Genomic DNA, 17,824 nt, shown 5'->3' on the forward strand with positions numbered 1-17,824 from the left:
CCCCCAGTACTTTATTAGAAGTTTCAGTTTGATTGTTATCAGCCAAGTCAGGTTAGCTTATGTTTAACAGCTTGCCCCAAACACTGGTGACTTACAGCTATGAGGTTTGATTTCTCTCACGCTGGAACACTGTGGGCGACAGGCTGCTCTGCTGTTTTGTCTCTTGAGTGACAGAACATTTAATTTGATTGTTTTTTTGGTTTTGAGGTGGAGTCTGGTGGAGTCACTTTGAACTCCAGGATCCCAGCCTTAGCCTCCTTGAGTAGCTGGGACATAGGTGTGCCATTGTGCCCATGTGCTGAGCATTTGAGCAGGGCAGATTGAAAACTAAGAGCTCTGGGATAGCTTTGGGTGGCACTTCAGTGCTCTGGTACACTTGGAGCTGGATCATGGTCTGACCAGCATGCGGGATTGGGGGCTCCTTGCCCTGTGTCTATACAGTTTTGACCCAGTTCTGAGCAGTGCATCACTGGTGACTGCCTTGTGAGTCAATGCTTTAAAATTGACAGAATACAGGTGGAGAATATGAATGAGAACTGTTTTGACAATTGGCAGTACTGGGCTGAGCTGGCTACTTGGAAACCCTTGGAAGCAACATAACAGCTGCTCTGTTTTTGGGCTCTTGCTGGCCGGGTTGTTGACTTCTGTCACTCGTTTTTTAGAGTAGGTGTGGGAATCTGTGGTGTAGGAGTCTGGAGAGGGATTCTGAAGAGTGCATTGTATTTTTACCCTGAAAGCTCTCCCTTGTCCCCTAAATTGGGCAGCTGATATTCCAGTTTTCCAGATAGATTGCTGTTGTTGATTGTGTATGTGTATATATAAATAATTATGTATATAAAATATATAATTTTTTTGGTTTTTAACTTAATTTTTATTTTACTAGCCCAAGGTTATATGGGTGGAAAGTTGATTTGCATTTGAAAATGGGGTGTCAGAGCTAGTAATACTCTGCTGAGGCACTTCTGACTTGTCTTTCTGTTCAAAACCTGCATGGCCTGCTCCCGGCTCAGCTGAGGGAGCCATGACATGGTGAACTTGAGTCCCAAACTGTATTTTTAGGGTGTGTGTGTGTGGGGGGGGGGAGTGCAGATAATCTTTCTCTCTCTCTCTCTCTCTCTCTCTCTCTCTCTCTCTCTCTTTTTGTCAGATACTCTTTTGGTGCTTGGCTGCACTTTTAGTTCTTTTGATTTTTTTTTTCTTTTTGGTTTTTCGAGACAGGCTTTCTCTGTAGCCCTGGCTGTTCTGGAACTCACTCTGTGGGCCAGGCTGACCTCGAGCTCAAAGATCTACCTGCCTCTGCCTCCTGAGAGCTGGGATTAAAGTGAGCATACCACCAGCTGGCATTTTTTTTTTTTGCACCCTTTGGTTTTCAGTGATTCTGACTCTGTGTATCATCATCATAATGGTACTAAGTGCTGTGTGCATTCCTGTGGATATAATCACCTCTCTGCGAGTGGAAAAGGCTTAAAGCACAGTAGCACTAACTGTATTTCGAGTGGCTCGTGAGCAGAGCTGGTGCAGGGCTGCAGATTGAAAGGGGCTCTCCTACACTGATGATGTTGTGAGCATTGGAAGGGACTCTCATACATTGATGATGTCGCTCTTGTTCCACACCTGAACTTAATTTTGTAAGGTAGGATTGTGTTTAACTTTTCGTTTGCCTTCTTTCCTTTCAGATTTGACTTTAAGAAATGTAAGCTGCTCTATGAGAGTTTTTCCAACCAGACCAAGTCCATTAACTTGGTTTCCCATTCTATGATGGCATTTGACACCCGCTATGCTGGGCAGAAGCCCAGCCCTGGCATGACCAATGTGTTCAACTGTATCTTTCAGCCCTCCAAGAGCAGCAGCGCCACCCAGGGCTCCATTCAGATTGAACTGCATTTCAGGTAGTAGAGGCAGACTGCAGCTCTGCCATCCTTTTTCTGTCCCACTGTGCCCCCATAGGTCTCTCTGTGTAGCCCAGGCTGGGTTGAAATTTACTCTGTAGCCTTAGGCTTTCCTTGAAGTCAGTATCCTTTTACTTCAGCTTGCTCAGTGCTGGGATTACAGGCATGTATCCTCACACTTGGACCCCCAACCCTAATCTTTCTTTTTTTTTTCTTTCTTCCTCCTCCTTCTTTCAATTTATTTACTTTCACTTTAAGTATTGCTGTTTTGCCTGCAGGTATGTCTGTGTGACAGTGCCACATCTCAGAGTTACAGACAGTTGTAAGCGTCGTGTGGGTACTGGCATTTGAAGAGCAATTTCCTTAACTGCCGAGTCATCTCTCCAGCCCTCCAACTCTGTCTTTCCTTGTGGAGATATTTCCTTCTGTGGTCAGTAGGCCAAGTCCACTGGCTTTAGAACATCAAAGGATGAAAAAATTGGAGGCTCACCAGCACTTATCAGCACCCACCAACATTTACCAGCACCTATCAGCACCCACCAACATTTACCAGCACCCACCAGCACCAACCAGCACTCATCAGCACCCACCAGCACCCACCAGCACTCACCAACATTGACCGGCACCCACCAGCACCCACCAGCACTCACCAGCACTCACCAACATTTATCAGCACTCACCAGCACCCACCAGCACTCACCAGCACTCACCAACATTTATCAGCACCCACCAGCACCCACCAGCACCCACCAGCACCCACCAGCACTTGCCATCTCTCATCAGCTCCCTTGCAGTATCATGGACTCACCAAAAGGTGTCTCTGTTGCCTTAAAAAAAGTAGTTTGACATTGAGCCAGATCCTCCTTGTGAAGTGACTTGGGAAGGAAGAAATTATGTGAGTTTAAGGAAAAAACCCACACCAGGGCCTTTGGTCTACATGAGAGGAAGGCGGTTCTGACAGAACAGTCATTTACGCAGGGCTCCTTGAGTCTGATATCATGGGAGGCAGTGGGGTGGGGTATGGGGTTGACAGGGGGGGATGTTCTAGAATGAGACAGACCTTAGCCCTAAGATTTAGTCTTCCTCTCCATAGCTTTGTTTCCTTGTTGAGCTTTGAGATTCACTTTCCTCTTTTATTGATTGAAGCAAAAGCTGAGTCATTCTGGCAAGTCAGTTGTCATCCGAAGCGGCTACTGCTGTTACTTCTGTCATAGTTGTATCCTTTCATGCTCTTCTAGGTCAGTGACTCTCAGCTTCCTAATGCTACTACCCTTTAATACAGCTCCTCATGATGTGGTGACCCCCATCATAAGACTGTTTTCCTTGCTGCATCTTTGCAGTGATTTTGCAACTGTTATGAATCTTAATGTAAATATCTGATACACAGGATAGCAGTTATAAATCTTAATGTAAATATCTGATATGCAGGATATCAGTCAAGTGACCCTTGTGAAAGAGTTGCTTGAAAGGGTTGAGAACCACTGACTGCTATAGTGTGAGATTCTTACGGTTCAGGGCTGTTCTTGTTCTTGTATGGTTGGTGTTTTAGTGTGCCACCCAGGAGTTCCTCCCAGCTTAGCTTTGGAAGGGAGGAGCTCTTGGTCTCTCCTTTAGGAGGCCTAGCAGAGGAGACATTTTATCCCTTTGTGGGAACATTCGGAGCCCAACAGTGGCAGTTCTGGTGGCTTCTTGCTGGCCCCTGTCTTAACCAGGCATCTTACCTACTGCCATTTGAATCCTTCCAGATCTGCTAACATGGGCAACTCCACCCTCTTTTACACACACACACACCTGGAGAAGGTCCAAATGACTTGGAGATTGCACAGGTTAGAAGTCTAGTAGTCACAAGTTAGATCTAGGTCTCTGATATCAGAACTGAATTCACTAACTCTTCATGGCCTCTGATCTTCGTCACTGGCTGAGTTAGCCTTGGGATGCGATGGATGTGTTTAGCAGCCCCTTTGAAGATGTTTCTCAGAACGGGAGGCTTCCCCGTATTTGGTTCTCCAGCAGAGGGGGGTGGTTTGGTGTTTGCTTTACTTCCTAAGTAGTCAGATCTTTGTCCCTTCCTCATCATGTCTTTAATATATAGGAGGCCTAAAGTATTATTCTGTGCAAATACTAAAGGCATATATAAATTCATGGAGCCAAACAATCAATTCTTACCTTGACTTTTGCTAACAGGCATGCCCTTGTTAGTGAGAGGAGTGAGCTGCTTCAGGAAGAATTGCTCCTCTGTTGGGATTTTGTATGTGAAATATAAATTACTTCTCAGTGTTTCAAGGCTTGAAATATTTTCCAGAATGGGGTCTGACACACTGACTTTCCAGTCAGCACCAAGGCCTGACAATCTCTGCTCAGAATGGGGTGGAAAAATTTTACTGAGGGCAACATTTTTGTCCATTACAAAAGGGTAGAGTGTTTCTGTGACAGATGCTGTGTGAGAGAAGAAACTGTGCCTTGCCATGCCCTTTTCTAGAGGCATCGAGCCAGGTTTGGAGAAGTGAGACTGGAGAAAGCAACCTCAGGCACGTCCCCAAGTCAGCCTTCCCCAGGCAGGCTGGGGAGCGAGGAGTAAATGGAGCAGCCAGAGCCAGAGTCCCTGGCTTCACAGAATCAAGTTGGACTCCCAGACCCTGTGACCTCCCTAGCCTGCCTCTGCTGGCCTCTGCCTGCTAGTGTGGTAATAGGGCTGGCCATCACTCTGAGGACACTGGGGTTGCAGACCAGGCCTGAGAGTCTTTCTTGGGAACCTTGAAGACTACAAAACCAGTCCCTGTCTCCTGCACATCCCTCTGCCCCATTTCTACTCTAGGGTAGGGTGCTTGCTATCCACCTGTGACCAATGTCCTTTTCAGGCTAAAAGGTCTGGGGTTTGAGGTTAGTTTCAGTTAAAGAAGCCAGAGAGTACTGGTTTATGAACGTGGTGTTTGTGAAGCCGTCCTGAGCTTCTAAGAAGGCCTGCCATCAGGAATGACAGGAGGAGTGATTGGGGGAGCACCTGCCACGTGCTTGCTGCTTCCACTTGCAGTGTTAATAGTTCCCATTTTATATATGAGAGCACAGCCTGAGAGGGACAAGATTACTCTGGGCCTCTTAACTTCAAAGCCTTTGCTCTTCTTACTGGACCAGCCTTTCCCAGCCTTAACACTGAAGGGTGGCTATTCCTTAAAAGTAGGGCCTGTGTCCAGAAGCATCTCGGAGTTTGGATTTCCCCCCTCATATTTTGGAGAATTCACATAGGCTTTGCCAGTTAAACATCTCCAATAAACCTTCCAATATCCAGGTCTGGAGGAATGGCTCAACAGTTAAAGCTGCTTTTACAGAATGTCCAGGTTTCATTCCCAGAACTCAGGTGACAACTCAGAACCATTTTGGAACTTCTGCCTCAGGGGACCAGTGCCTTTTTCTGGCCTCTGTGGACACTGCACACATGTGGTGCAAAGTCATACATACAGGCAAACACATACATAACACACGTAACAACAAAAATGAAAAGAATATCCAAAGTCTCTCAATTCAGATGTGAGCATTTTGGGTATTTGGATTGGGATGCTTAGCCTATATTGGTATTTCAGATCAGGCTGCTCCTATAGGACTGTATTGTGCATTGTGTCATGGCTAGGAGCATCCCAGCTCTACCTACCAGGTGCCAGCTGTGCCGTTGTGCCTTCTCAGTTATTATTGTTGTTATTGTTTTCCAAGACAGGATTTCTTTGTATAGCGCTGGCCATCTTGGATTCACTCTGTAGATCAGGCTGACCTCAAACTCATGGAGCTCCGTCTGCCTCTGCCTCTTGAGTGCTCGGATTAAAGGCGTGCGCCACCACCGCCCAGTGTCCTCTCAGTTATTATTACTACTAATAATTACTGTTAAAGACAGAAAAAAGAGGCTCTAGATGCTGCCTAATAAATACTTGCTACAGTCTAATGTTAGTTGAGGACTCTGTGTCCTGCTTTCCTAGATATAGCTCTCTTTGTCTCTGTCTCTCTAATGAGGGACTGGAGAGATGGTTCATTGATTGAGAGCACTTGTTGCTCTTGCTGAGTGAGGACCTGGGTTCAGTTCCAGCACCCTTATGGTGGCTCACAACTATCTTCCAAAACTTCCAAAAGATCCAGTGCCCTCTTGTGACTTTTCCTGGTCACTGGGCATGTGTGTGGCGAATAGGCACATGTGCAGGCAAAACGCTCATACACAAAAAATAGAAAAAGTTCTTTAAAAAATGTGATTAACCTCCAAAATGCTTATACTTGATGTGCTCCTAAAGCAGTGCTCAGAATATTTCCATGCTCAAAGGTGGCAGTTATGAAATACTGGAGTGGGGCCTGCACATCTTCAATCCCAGGTACACGCGTGCCTGAGCAGGAGGATCACTGAGTCCAGGCACCTGAGGCCATCTCGGATAGCATAGGGGTAACCTAAAGACAGAAGGAAAGAAAAAGCAACACTTAGCTGCTACTTATTGGCCCTGAGTAAGGCCTTGGGAGAGAGTGAAACACCGTGTTTCTCTTTGTGATTCTCTTTTTTTCTGTTTTTTTTTTCTTTCTTGCAGGTCTACAAAAGATTCCTCCTGTTTCACTGTCGTTCTCAACAACCTCCGAGTGTTTCTCATATTTGACTGGCTGCTGTTGGTCCACGATTTCCTACACACTCCCAGTGATGTTAAGAAACAAAATGTTACTCCTGCACGCCACCGCAATGCCAGCAGCGAATCTGCTGTCGTTCCCAAAACTGTTAAGAGTGGAGTAGTCACTAAGCGGTCTTCCCTCCCCGTGTCCAATGAGAGGCACCTGGAAGTCAAGGTCAATGTAACAGGTGATTGTCCACAGTGTGTGCCACAGTTTGGAGTTAACTCAGACCTGTCATACAGGACAGCTTCTCTTACTGTGCCAGCCCCGCCCTCTTACTTTTTGAGAAAGGATCTCACATGACCAGGCTGGCTGCAAACTCTAAGGTCTGCCTGCTTCTCCCTCCTGAGTGCTGGGATTGCTGGTGTAAAACGCAGTGTGAGTGAGTCTTCCAGATCCGGATGAATAGGAATCTGTCAGCACTTCCCAACAGTGACAGCTGGACATTAGTGGTCTACACTCCTTGTGGGCAGTGTGAACAGCTGTGCAAAGCTGTTGTGGTAGCCCGTGCTGCTTGACTAACCCGGCTGACTCTTCTTCCTAGGGTTCTAAGTCCTTTGGAGATGGGATGCTCTTCTTTACTTCCAAGTGTCTCTTGAGCCTCCCGGAGTGACCAGGATGTCATTTCTCTGTCTGTCTTAAACATGCCTATTGGACAGAGGAGCTACAGAGTAGTCTTTTTTGCCAGTCACTGCTTGGTTAGCCCAACTGTGCTTGCCAGATCCTGAGTCTGGGATAGCAGTGAAGCAGGACATTGAGAGCTCACCTGGTAGCTGTGCCGCTCGTGTTGGGACAGCTGGGTAATGCCAGCTTCCTTGCTTGCCTTGATTGATGACACTGTCCTTTCTAGGCACGGAGTTTGTGGTTGTTGAAGATGTATCCTGCTTTGATACCAACGCCATTATTCTGAAAGGCACCACGGTGCTCACCTACAAGCCCCGCTTTGCTGATCGTCCCTTTTCAGGAAGTTTGTTTGGTATTGAGGTAAGTTTACTGGTTGACTGTAACACTGCTGAGGGCTTCAGGGAGAACCATCTAGAAAAGTATTTGCCCCTGAGTGCTTATTTTTCCAGTGCTAGGAATGGAACCGAGGGCCTTGTGAATGCTTAGGCAAGTAATTTACCAGCAATCTACTGTTTGTTAGGCCTAACCTTCAGAGTTTTTGAGTCAGTAGGACTGGGAAAAGACCCAAGAGTCAAGACTGTCTTAAATATGTGTGCATGTAATTAATATATATATATTATTATAAATATATTAAATATATAGTATGATTGTATATATAGTTATAACATACATAGTGTATTGTGTGGTAGTTTATATATATATGGATCTATATAGTGTATATAATTTGTAAAATATATGCAGGTGTATATATGTAATACAGTATAATTTATATACATAGATAGTACATCAATATGATTAAAATATCTAGTATATTTAATATATGTGATATGTAATATATACGATATAGTGCATATAATTTATATGTATGTGCATATATAGTATATGTTGTACAGTACTATATATAGTATGTATATAATTTATAATATGAATATATTGTGTGAGTATAATAGAGTGAGTGTATGTGTGTGTGTTTATTGCTTTGGATTGAACCAAGACCTTGTGTTTATTAGGCAAGTACTCTGTTAACTAAGGTAAGCTATGTTCCCTGCTCAGCTCAGTCCTTTTTTGTTTTGATTGTGTCAGTTGCCTAGGCTAGCCTTGAACTTTTGATTGTTTTGCTTTAGCCTCTGGAGTAGCAGAGATTATAGGTCTATGCACCGTATTCATCATGGCCTCCTGAGCTCTTCTTAGGGAAACATCATTCAGTGAAGGACCTTTGCCTCTCCCCTTGCTTTTTCTTCCGCTCTGGAAGCTTACTTCCCTGTGTTCTGTCCTCCAGTGTGAGCCATGAACACACAAGGACTTTCCCCACACACCCTCCTCTCCTCAGGACACTAGTCAGGGTGACCTCTTAGTTCCTATTCCCACGAGCACCTTGTTGGGTAGTCTGGTTCTGCATGGCTCATCTCCCTCCTGTCAGGACTGATGCAGTATTTTCCAGTGCTGAAAAGCATGCACCATAGGTCCCCTTAGCACATGCCAGGTTAATGTCTTACACTATAAACTCTCTCATGATCTCTCAAGAGGATTTAGAAGTGAGATCCAGTTGGGGATTGATTAATGACCACCAGCTACAATGGGATTTTGTGCAGTTCCTGAAGAGGAAAGGAAAATGAATACTTTTCCTCTAAAGCCTTCGGAAGGCTCTGTGGCAGGTGTGCACAGTTGAGGCAGTAGTCCTGCTCTCCTTGAATCCTCTTCCTTCAGGCTGAGCACTGTCCTGTGAAGGACCCTTGGGTAAGGGAGGCCTGCTTAGAACAGGCGGTAGAGTTTTATATTGTATCCATCCCTTAAGAATACCTGCTCTGTAGTGATGCTCATGTGTGACCCAACGGACCATGACTCTTACTGGTGTGATTATTATGAGGGAGGTAATTGTACTTGAGTAGCCTTTGTCACCTGGATATGTCATATGTAATATTAAGCAGCCTCTACCCTGTGTCTTTTTTTATTTGTTTTTGTTTTTGTTTTCTGAGACAGGATTTCTCTGTGTAACATTTCTGGAACTCTCTTTGTAGATCAGGCTGGCTTTGAACTCACTGAGATTCGCCTACCTCTGCCTCCTGAGTGCTGGGATTAAAGGCATGTGCCACCACCACCCAGTTCACCCTGTGTCTTTTAAGCCTTGGGTTGTGGACAGAACAGAGGAGACAAGGTAGAAGCCATCTCTGTGGGATGCTCTTGGCTCAGGTATCTCCTTGGACATTCCTCTCCCACTTAGCTCAGGCATCTCAGTGGATGTTCCTCTCACTCTTAAATTAGGAAATTCTGGGAGGAGGGAAAATTAGCAGTCCCATATATAATTTTTATTGTTATTTTGGTGTGTTCTGTCTTGTCCTTAAAAGAAAGTCAATGTTATTATTATTTTGTTCATTTGAATCAGGGTTCCTCTGTGTAGCACAGGCTGGCCTTGAATTTTAGTCTTCCTGGCTCGGCTTTCCTAATGTTGGGATTATAGTCATGAGTCTCCATGTCTAGCTTTGTAATATTTTGATGAGGCTGTATTTTCACATAACCTGTGATGTGCTGTACTTCCTAAGATTGATGTCGTGTGCCACCACCACTTGGCCCTCTATACGGTCTTTTCAACTGTGTTTTCCCTCTTTTCCTGTTTCTTCATGTTTCTAGAGATAGGATCTTGCTGTATAGTCCAGGCTGGCCTGAAACTTGTGATCCTCTTGCCTCTGTCTCTCAAGGCTGGGGTTAGTGTGTCACCACTTTGGCTTTTAGCCCCTACCTTTAGGTGACTGCAGATCCTTAATCAAGTAGATTTGGTTCAGCCTTACTTGCTTTTTTATTTTATTTTTTTTCTTTTGACAATTAAAATGGTTAGTGAAATTTTCTATATTTTGTATTATTTCCTTAGGCTAGTTCATGCATTTATTTGATCCAAGGGCAGGAGATCTATAAGCCATTGTGGGTGAATTGGGAACATTTTCCTGCAGGTGGACCACTGTACCTACAGTTGACTGCAGGCTAGAGTGGCAGCCCAGATCTTTGCAGCATTTACTTTAGCAACTGATTTGGGTCCTGTGAAAACACGGGGCTTATGGCTCCTGAGAAAGTCCACTGGTGCTGCTAACCCATAGACCCCTCCCAAGGCAGGCAGTAACCTTTGCTGTATTGTTTCGTTTTCAGGTGTTTTCTTGCCGGCTAGGGAATGAGCAGGACACAGCTCTTTCAATTGTGGATCCAGTTCAAATCCAAGTGGAGCTGGTGGGGAACTCCTCTTACCAGAATAGTTCTGGGCTCATGGATGCGTTCAACAGTGATGATTTCCCACCCGTCCTAGAGGTAATGCTGAGCAATGTCTAACCCATGGATGCATCCGTGGTTCCCTGTGCAGACATTCTTGACCACTCTTGAGTCTAGTACCATCATATTTACTCCAGCACCTGTAATACATATGATGCTGCCTAGGATCTTGCAGTGTGTGAACAGGATAAAAGACCCTTTAATAGGCTGGTATCATTTTGAAGTTCTATAAAAGTTGACAGGAAGCAGAACTCAACATAGGTAAGAATAGTGGGTAGATGGCTGCAGGATGGGGATATCTGGAGGTGGGGTGGGGAGGTAGAATATAAGCCAGTAGAGGAGGAAGGACATTTCAGGTCAAGAAGTCTAGTTAGGGCAGAAGCAGACGGTCTTACTGGGACTGAGAGGTAATGAGGGAAGGTGAGGACCGAAGCTGAAGCTGAAGCTTCTTTTTTTTCTTTTTTCTTTTTAAACAAACTCCAGAAGTACCTTTATTTTATGTATGTATGTATGTATGTATGTATGTATGTATGTATGTATGTGTATACAGTATTCTGTCTGATGGCCAGAAGAGGGCACCAGATTAAATTACAGATGGTTGTGAGCCATCATTTGGTTGCTGGGAATTGAACTCAGAACCTCTGGAAGAGCAGCAAGTGCTCTTAACCTCTGAGCCATCTCTCCAGCCCGATCTTATGTTCTTTATTTCATTGTACTTACGTGTGTGTGTGTGTGTGTGTGTGTGTGTATGTGTGTGCGCGCGCGTGCATGCCTGCCTGTGAGTATATGTGTCTGTGTGTCTGTAGATATCCATAGAAGCCAGAGAAAAAGAGCTGGAGTTATAGGCAGTTGTAACTGCCTAGTGCAGGGACTGGGAACTGAACTCAGGTCATTTGGAAGAGCAATAAATGCTCCGAACCCCTGAGCCACCTCTCTAAACCAGGTGTTGTTTCTTTGATAAGAGGGCAGTAACTCATCAGTCTGCTTGAATCATGGGGGCCTGAAAGAGGAAAGCTATGCTGCTCTTGGGTTTGAGCGGCACCTCACTGGAAAACCTGAGTGAGGGAATAAAGAAATGCTCCATCACAGACCTTTGCACCCTGCCGGGTTTGCCTGCTTACAGTATCTCTGTTGCCCTATTTCAGAAATGGTTCTTCCAGACTTGACCAGTGTAAAAGTTTGAATAAAGAAAAGATTTCTTCATCATTGTTGTTTTTATTAATAATAATGTTATTATTGTTATTATTATTATTGACAGGTACTCATGTAGCTTAGGCTGGTCTGGAACTCCTGAGTCTTCTACCTCTGTCTCTGAGTACTGGCAATATAGGGGCAAAGAGATCCATTTTGTAGGTATCCTAGATTCATTTCTGTTGCTGTGATGAAATATCCTGATGAAAAGCAACTTAGGGGAGAAAAAGGGAAATTTCACCTTATAATTCCAGGTTATGGTTCAACATTATATAGAGGTCAAGGCAGAAACTTCCACAGTCAAGAGCAGAGAGAAATGAATCTATACATGATTTTTTTCTTGCTCAGACTCAGCCCTATTTCTCTACTCTCAGTTCAGTACCTCCTGCCTAGGGAATGGTGCTGCCCAAGGTGGGCTGAGCCTTTACATCAGTTAAGACATGCCCTCTGAGACATGTCCAAAGGCCAACTCAATACAGTCTGTCACTGAGACTCCTCCCAGGTAATTACAGGTTGTATCAAGTTGACAAAGCTACCCATCACAGTTGATCAATTTATTTCAGAGATAAAAAAATGTAACGGATCTGTGTAAAATGGATTAACAAACTATTGCCATTAGGTGGTCCTCACCCCTAGCCATATTCTTATCTCGTGAGGTATTAATTGCTCTAGCAATTATTCTAGTTTAGTTTTTTTTAAATTTCATTCTGTTTTGTCACTATTACCTAATGACTGAGATACTACCTCATCATCATTTGCTTAATTTCAATATCTTTGCAGTCTTTTAAATGAGTTTGTGGTGATATCTGACTTCTGGGACATAAAATAGGAATTATGTGTGAGTGATGTGGGGGCATCAAGCCAAAAGCAACTTTAAAAACTATTGCTACCTTTTACATTCCATTAGATTCAGTTACAAGCCCTGGATATTAGACTCTCCTATAACGATGTTCAGCTGTTTCTGGCCATTGCAAAGTCTATCCCAGAGCAAGCTAGTGCTGCAGCCCCGGACACAGCAGCTGTAGAGGCAGACTCTGTCAGCACTTGCCTCCCAGGGGCATCTCGAATTGGAGAGGACATCAGAGAAGGGTCAAGGCACACCTTAGATCCTGTCTTGGGTAGGTATCTTATTGGAAACTCAATCAGTCTTCTTGAAAACACTTAATCTCTCTTTTTGTCTCTCATGTTTTACTCTGCACCAGACTGGTCCAACATTTGATACGTCATCAAACTTCTGGCAATCCTTCTGCCTCAGTCTCCCTAGTTTTTTACTTATCCACCATACTGGTAGCGGCCCCCTTTAACCTTTTCAGTTTTCTTATACACAGATCAATTGTTCATAATCTAATTGTCATTGAGTATGATTGTAAATCATAAGTATGACATGACAGCAACTGTTCCAGCTTACAGCTAGGTTTCTGCTCACAACAGCTCAACTACAAGTGACTTTTAAAAATTGAGACGACTTTTCCTGTGAAAACTTTGAGTCAGTGTTGCTCACACTAAACGATAGTCTTCCACTTTTAAGATACAACATAAGGAAATGATGGAAAAGTTCAAGGTACACATGATAGAGGTCTACACTAGGAGCCCATTTTATCTCGAGAAAGGAAATGGTATTGGTCCCCTTCCATCAGATGGTGGAGTAATCTGTGTCAAACTGTCTCCTAGAGTTACAGCTGGCTAGACTGCAGGAGCTGGGCTTCAGCATGGATGACTGTCGCAAGGCTCTCCTGGTGTGTCAAGGTAATCTGGATGTGGGGTCCATGATCGGCTATTTGTCTTGACTACTTGGTTCCTTTTCATTTCCTCCTCAGTTCCGAGGGGGTGGGCGAGGAAGGGAGAGAGAGAAAGACTGAGAATGTGAATATACAGGAGGCTTTGTGTATCCTCACGGGGCTGAGTATTCTTCTGGGTTGATCATAGTTGTGATCTGAAGAATTTTCTATGATCAGGAGGTTGACTAGAGCTGGCTGTGTGGGGTCAGATGCTTCCTTTGCCCCTCATCAAGGTCCCTATTTTTTAGGGACTTTGGGCAAGTCACTGAGCCTCTCAGTGCTAGTGCTTCCTTACCTGTGAAGTCAGAGTAGGAGACCCTGGCCTGCAGGAATGCCTGGCACTTGGAAGGAAGTTGTTAGTCCTGGTGATTCTGCCAGCCATGACCATGTGCTTGCTGCCTCACAGCTCTGTCTCTGGGCTTTTAAACAAATAAACCGACATTGATTGCATTTATTTCTTTGTGTGGGTGTATGTAAGTGGGTATCTACGTGCCACTGTGTGTATGTACCCACTGAGCCATCTGACTGGGCCCATCTTTGTTTGATTTAGCGTCAGAGCATTGTGTAGCCCAGGCCAGCCTTGAACTCATTATGTGCTTAGCATCATCTTGAACTCCTGATCCTCCTGTTTCTGTGTCTCTAGCGCTAGGGTCACAGGTGCAAGCCACCTTGCCTTTTATGCACCGCTGGTGATGGAACCCAGTGGGCAAGCCCTGTGAGCTCCATCCCTGTCCCCAGCCTGGCTCTGGGTTTTCTTGTGGAGTCTCCTAGCTCTTGGAAATATAGCCATTACTGTTCATACTTCTGATGAAGAAACTGGCTCAGATAGGTTAAGTAAATTTGTTCAAGTTTATCCATTAGTGTGGGCCTAAGGCATATTAAAGAGAGGTGTGTCTGATGTGTAGAACCTGTGTTCTTTCTTCTGTGGCCCACTGTACACTGTGCCCTTCTTCCCCTGGCACATCATACCCACCTTTTTTTTAAAAATATTTATTTATTTATTATGTATACAATATTCTGTCTGCGTGTATTCCTACAGGCCAGAAGAGGGCACCAGACCTCATTACAGATGGTTGTGAGCCACCATGTGGTTGCTGGGAATTGAACTCAGGACCTTTGGAAGAGCAGGCAATGTTCTTAACTGCTGAGCCATCTCTCCAGCCCCATACCCACCTTTTGTTACTCTTTTTTTAATTGATTTTCATTGAGCTCTTCATTTTTCTCTGCTCCCCTCCCTGCCTCTCTTCTACTCCTTCAATCCTCCCCCAAGGTCCCCATGCTCCCAATTTACTCAGGAGATCTTGTCTTTTTCTATTTTCTACTTCCCATGTAGATTAGATCTATATTAGTCTCTCTTAGTGTCCTCATTGTTGTCTAGGTTCTCTGGGATTGTGGTTTGTAGGCTGGTTTTCTTTGCTTTATGTTTAAAAACCACCTATGAGTGAGTATATGTGATAATTGTCTTTCTGTGTCTGGGTTACCTCACTCAAAATGATGTTTTCTAGCTCCATCCATTTTCCTGCAAAATTCAAGATGTCATTATTTTTTTATGCTGTGTAGTACTCCATTGTGTAAATGTACCACGTTTTCCTTATCCATTCTTCGGTCGAGGGGTATTTAGGTTGTTTCCAGGTTCTGGCTATGACAAACAATGCTGCTATGAACATAGTTGAGCACATGTCCTTGTGGCACGATTGACCATCCTTTGGCTATATACCCAAAAGTGGTATTACTGGGTCTTGAGGAAATATAACCCCAGCAGCACAGACACAGAGAGAAACAATTAATAAATGGGACTTCCTGAAACTGAAAAGCTTCTGTAAAGCAAAGGACACAGTCAACAAGACAAAACGACAGCCTACAGAATGGGAAAAGATCTTCACTAACTCCACATCAGACAGAGGTCTGATCTCCAAAGTATACAAAGAACTCAAGAAACTGGTCACCAAAAGATCACATAATTTAATAAAAAAATGGAGTACAGACCTAAACAGAACTCTCAACAGAGGAATGAATCTAAAATGGCTGAAAGACACTTAAGAAAATGTTCAACATTCTTAGTCATCAGAGAAATGCAAATCAAAACAATTCTGAGATTTCATTTTATACCTGTAAGAATAGCCAAGATCAAAAACATTGATGAAAACCTATGCTGGAGAGGTTGTGGGGAAAAGGGAACACTTCTGCATTGTTGGTGGGAATGCAAGCTGGTACAGCCTCTTTGGATATCAGTGTGGCGAATTCTTGTAAAATTAGGAAACAACCTTTTGTTACTCTTAAGAAAAAGCAATACAGTCAAAGTTGTTTTCCCTTCCAGCCTTTACACTTTCTTTGGTTTCTCTGCCTTTTTTTTTTTTAGGTGTTATATGTATATAGGTATGAGGATGGACACAGACACAGACACACACACACACACACACACACACACACACACACACACACACACAGAGAGAGAGAGAGAGAGAGGAGAGAGAGAGAGAGAGAGAGAGAGAGAGAGAGTGAGAGAGTTCCTTTTTCTTTCTGAAGTACTAGATATTCAGTCTAAGGCCTTGTACATTCTAGGCAAGTGCTCTACCACTAAGCTACACTCCTGGCCCACACTCATTTTGTTTATTGATAGGTTGCATGATAGCCTCCTTTTAAACTGTGGTCTTCTTATTCCATGGTTTCCATAATTTGAGCTCAGCCATGGTCTGAAAAAATTAAATGGAAAAGCCTGCAAATTATTTATGAGTTTCAAGTCTCAAGCCATTCTGAGAAGTATGGTGAAGCCTCTCTCTGTCCTGTCCAGGACATGAGTTGTCCTTTGGCTAATGTATCCATTCTCTGTGTGCTGCTCACTCAGTAGTGACCCCTGTGCTTGTGTTTGTGAAACCCTTATATAACTTAACAAAGGGCCAAGAGCGGAGGAGTGGTGCTCTGGGGTTCAGAGGTACCCAGAGAAGCTGCAAACTGCTTCCTTTAAGACAAGGCATTGCTCTTCGAGCAGATGAGGGAGGGGGACTTGATCGGGGGGAGGGGGAGGGAAATGGGAAGCGGTTGTGGGGACGAGGCAGAAATCCTTAATAAATAAATAAATTAAAAAAAAATACAAAAAAAAAAAAAAAGACAAGGCAAACAGGGGCTGGAGAGATGGCTCAGTGGTTAAGAGCATTGCCTGCTCTTCCAAAGGTCCTGAGTTCAATTCCCAGCAACCACATGGTGGCTCACAACCATCTGTAATGAGATCTGGTGCCCTCTTCTGGCCTGCAGGTATACATGCAGACAGAAGAATACTGTATACATAATTAAATAAATCTAAAAAAAACCAAAAACAAACAAGGCAAACTTTTTTTAGCAAGGAAAAAAAAAATGTCCAGAAAAGCCCTGTGCTGAGGTTGCTGAGATCTGTAGGCAGAGAAATCTTTCTTTCTGCCTATAAATTGCAAAGGAAAAATTGTGCTCGGGTTTTTTATTTGTTTGTTTGTTTGTTTTGGGTTTTTTGAGACAGAATTTCTCTGTGTAACAGCCCTGGCTGTCCTGGAACTCCCTTTGTAGACCAGACTGTACTCAAATTCACAGAGATCCACCTATCTCTGCCTCCCAAGAGCTGGGATTAAAGGTGTATACCACTTAGCAAATTGTGCTAATTTTGCCAAAATCTTTAATCACAGTGAATACCAGTGACTGGGAAAGGTGCTGAGTTACAGAGCTTGGCGTTCTGTGCTTGTAGCATCCCTCTGGCCTTGGATCTCATGCATAAGTGGTGGGGACTGTGATATTGCAAATAGGATTTGTGGTTTTATGTTTCTAAATGGAATCTGGTCCACAAATGAGAGAAATCTTGTGACACTTGTCTTTCTGAGCTTGAGTTATTTTGCTCCATATGGTGGTGTCCAGTTGTGTTCATTTTCCCTCAAGCCACATCATCTCATTCTTCTCTGTGGCTGAATTACTGCATTGTGCACATGGACCTCCTTTTCTGTGCCCACTCACACTGACTAACAAGGCTGTGCACATACATATGTACATACCTGTGGTGTTGTCACAACTCTTCCTTCCCATAGAGGACATTCTACCCCGGTCACACAGCAGCCAGTCAGCACATCACCTGAAGCACCTTGACCCCTGAAAGCAGTGAAGGTGGGCTAGCTGTTTGTCTTCCTCAGTTTTGTTTCCACTCAGTCCTTATTGCTTCCTGATTTAACTTCATACCTTGTCACGTCTAATTGTCCTATGGCTTTTATTTTTTATTTTTTTTAAGATTTATTGTGTATGCAATGGTCCTATTGCCTGTGTATTTCCATGCCAGAGAGAGCACCAGATCTCATTACAGATGGTTGTGAGCCACCATGTGGTTGCCGGGAATTGAACTCAGGACCTCAGGAAGAGCAGTCAGTACTCTTAACCTCTGAGTCATCTCTCCAGCCCTGGTTTTTATTCTTTAACTATTCAAATACATCTTCCCTTATGTTG

General features: G+C 44.0%; 1 protein-coding gene across 6 annotated transcripts in view; it reads left to right on the forward strand.

The window, feature by feature from the left end:
• LOC121447808 (vacuolar protein sorting-associated protein 13D) overlaps nucleotides 1-17,824 on the forward strand; it is a 227,914-nt gene that overhangs the window by 63,260 nt on the left and 146,830 nt on the right. For all 6 annotated transcript variants that reach the window (XM_041651068.1, XM_041651069.1, XM_041651071.1 and 3 more), the window contains 6 exons: nucleotides 1,677-1,889; nucleotides 6,446-6,708; nucleotides 7,372-7,505; nucleotides 10,284-10,439; nucleotides 12,499-12,709; nucleotides 13,263-13,337. In XM_041651068.1, coding sequence (XP_041507002.1) covers nucleotides 1,677-1,889; nucleotides 6,446-6,708; nucleotides 7,372-7,505; nucleotides 10,284-10,439; nucleotides 12,499-12,709; nucleotides 13,263-13,337 — 1,052 coding nt within the window. The remainder of the gene's footprint in view (nucleotides 1-1,676; nucleotides 1,890-6,445; nucleotides 6,709-7,371; nucleotides 7,506-10,283; nucleotides 10,440-12,498; nucleotides 12,710-13,262; nucleotides 13,338-17,824) is intronic.

The sequence above is a fragment of the Microtus oregoni genome, unplaced genomic scaffold, assembly GCF_018167655.1.
Source record: "Microtus oregoni isolate MIOR12 unplaced genomic scaffold, Mior012 000005F_ref0000423, whole genome shotgun sequence".
NCBI lineage: Eukaryota > Metazoa > Chordata > Mammalia > Rodentia > Cricetidae > Microtus > Microtus oregoni.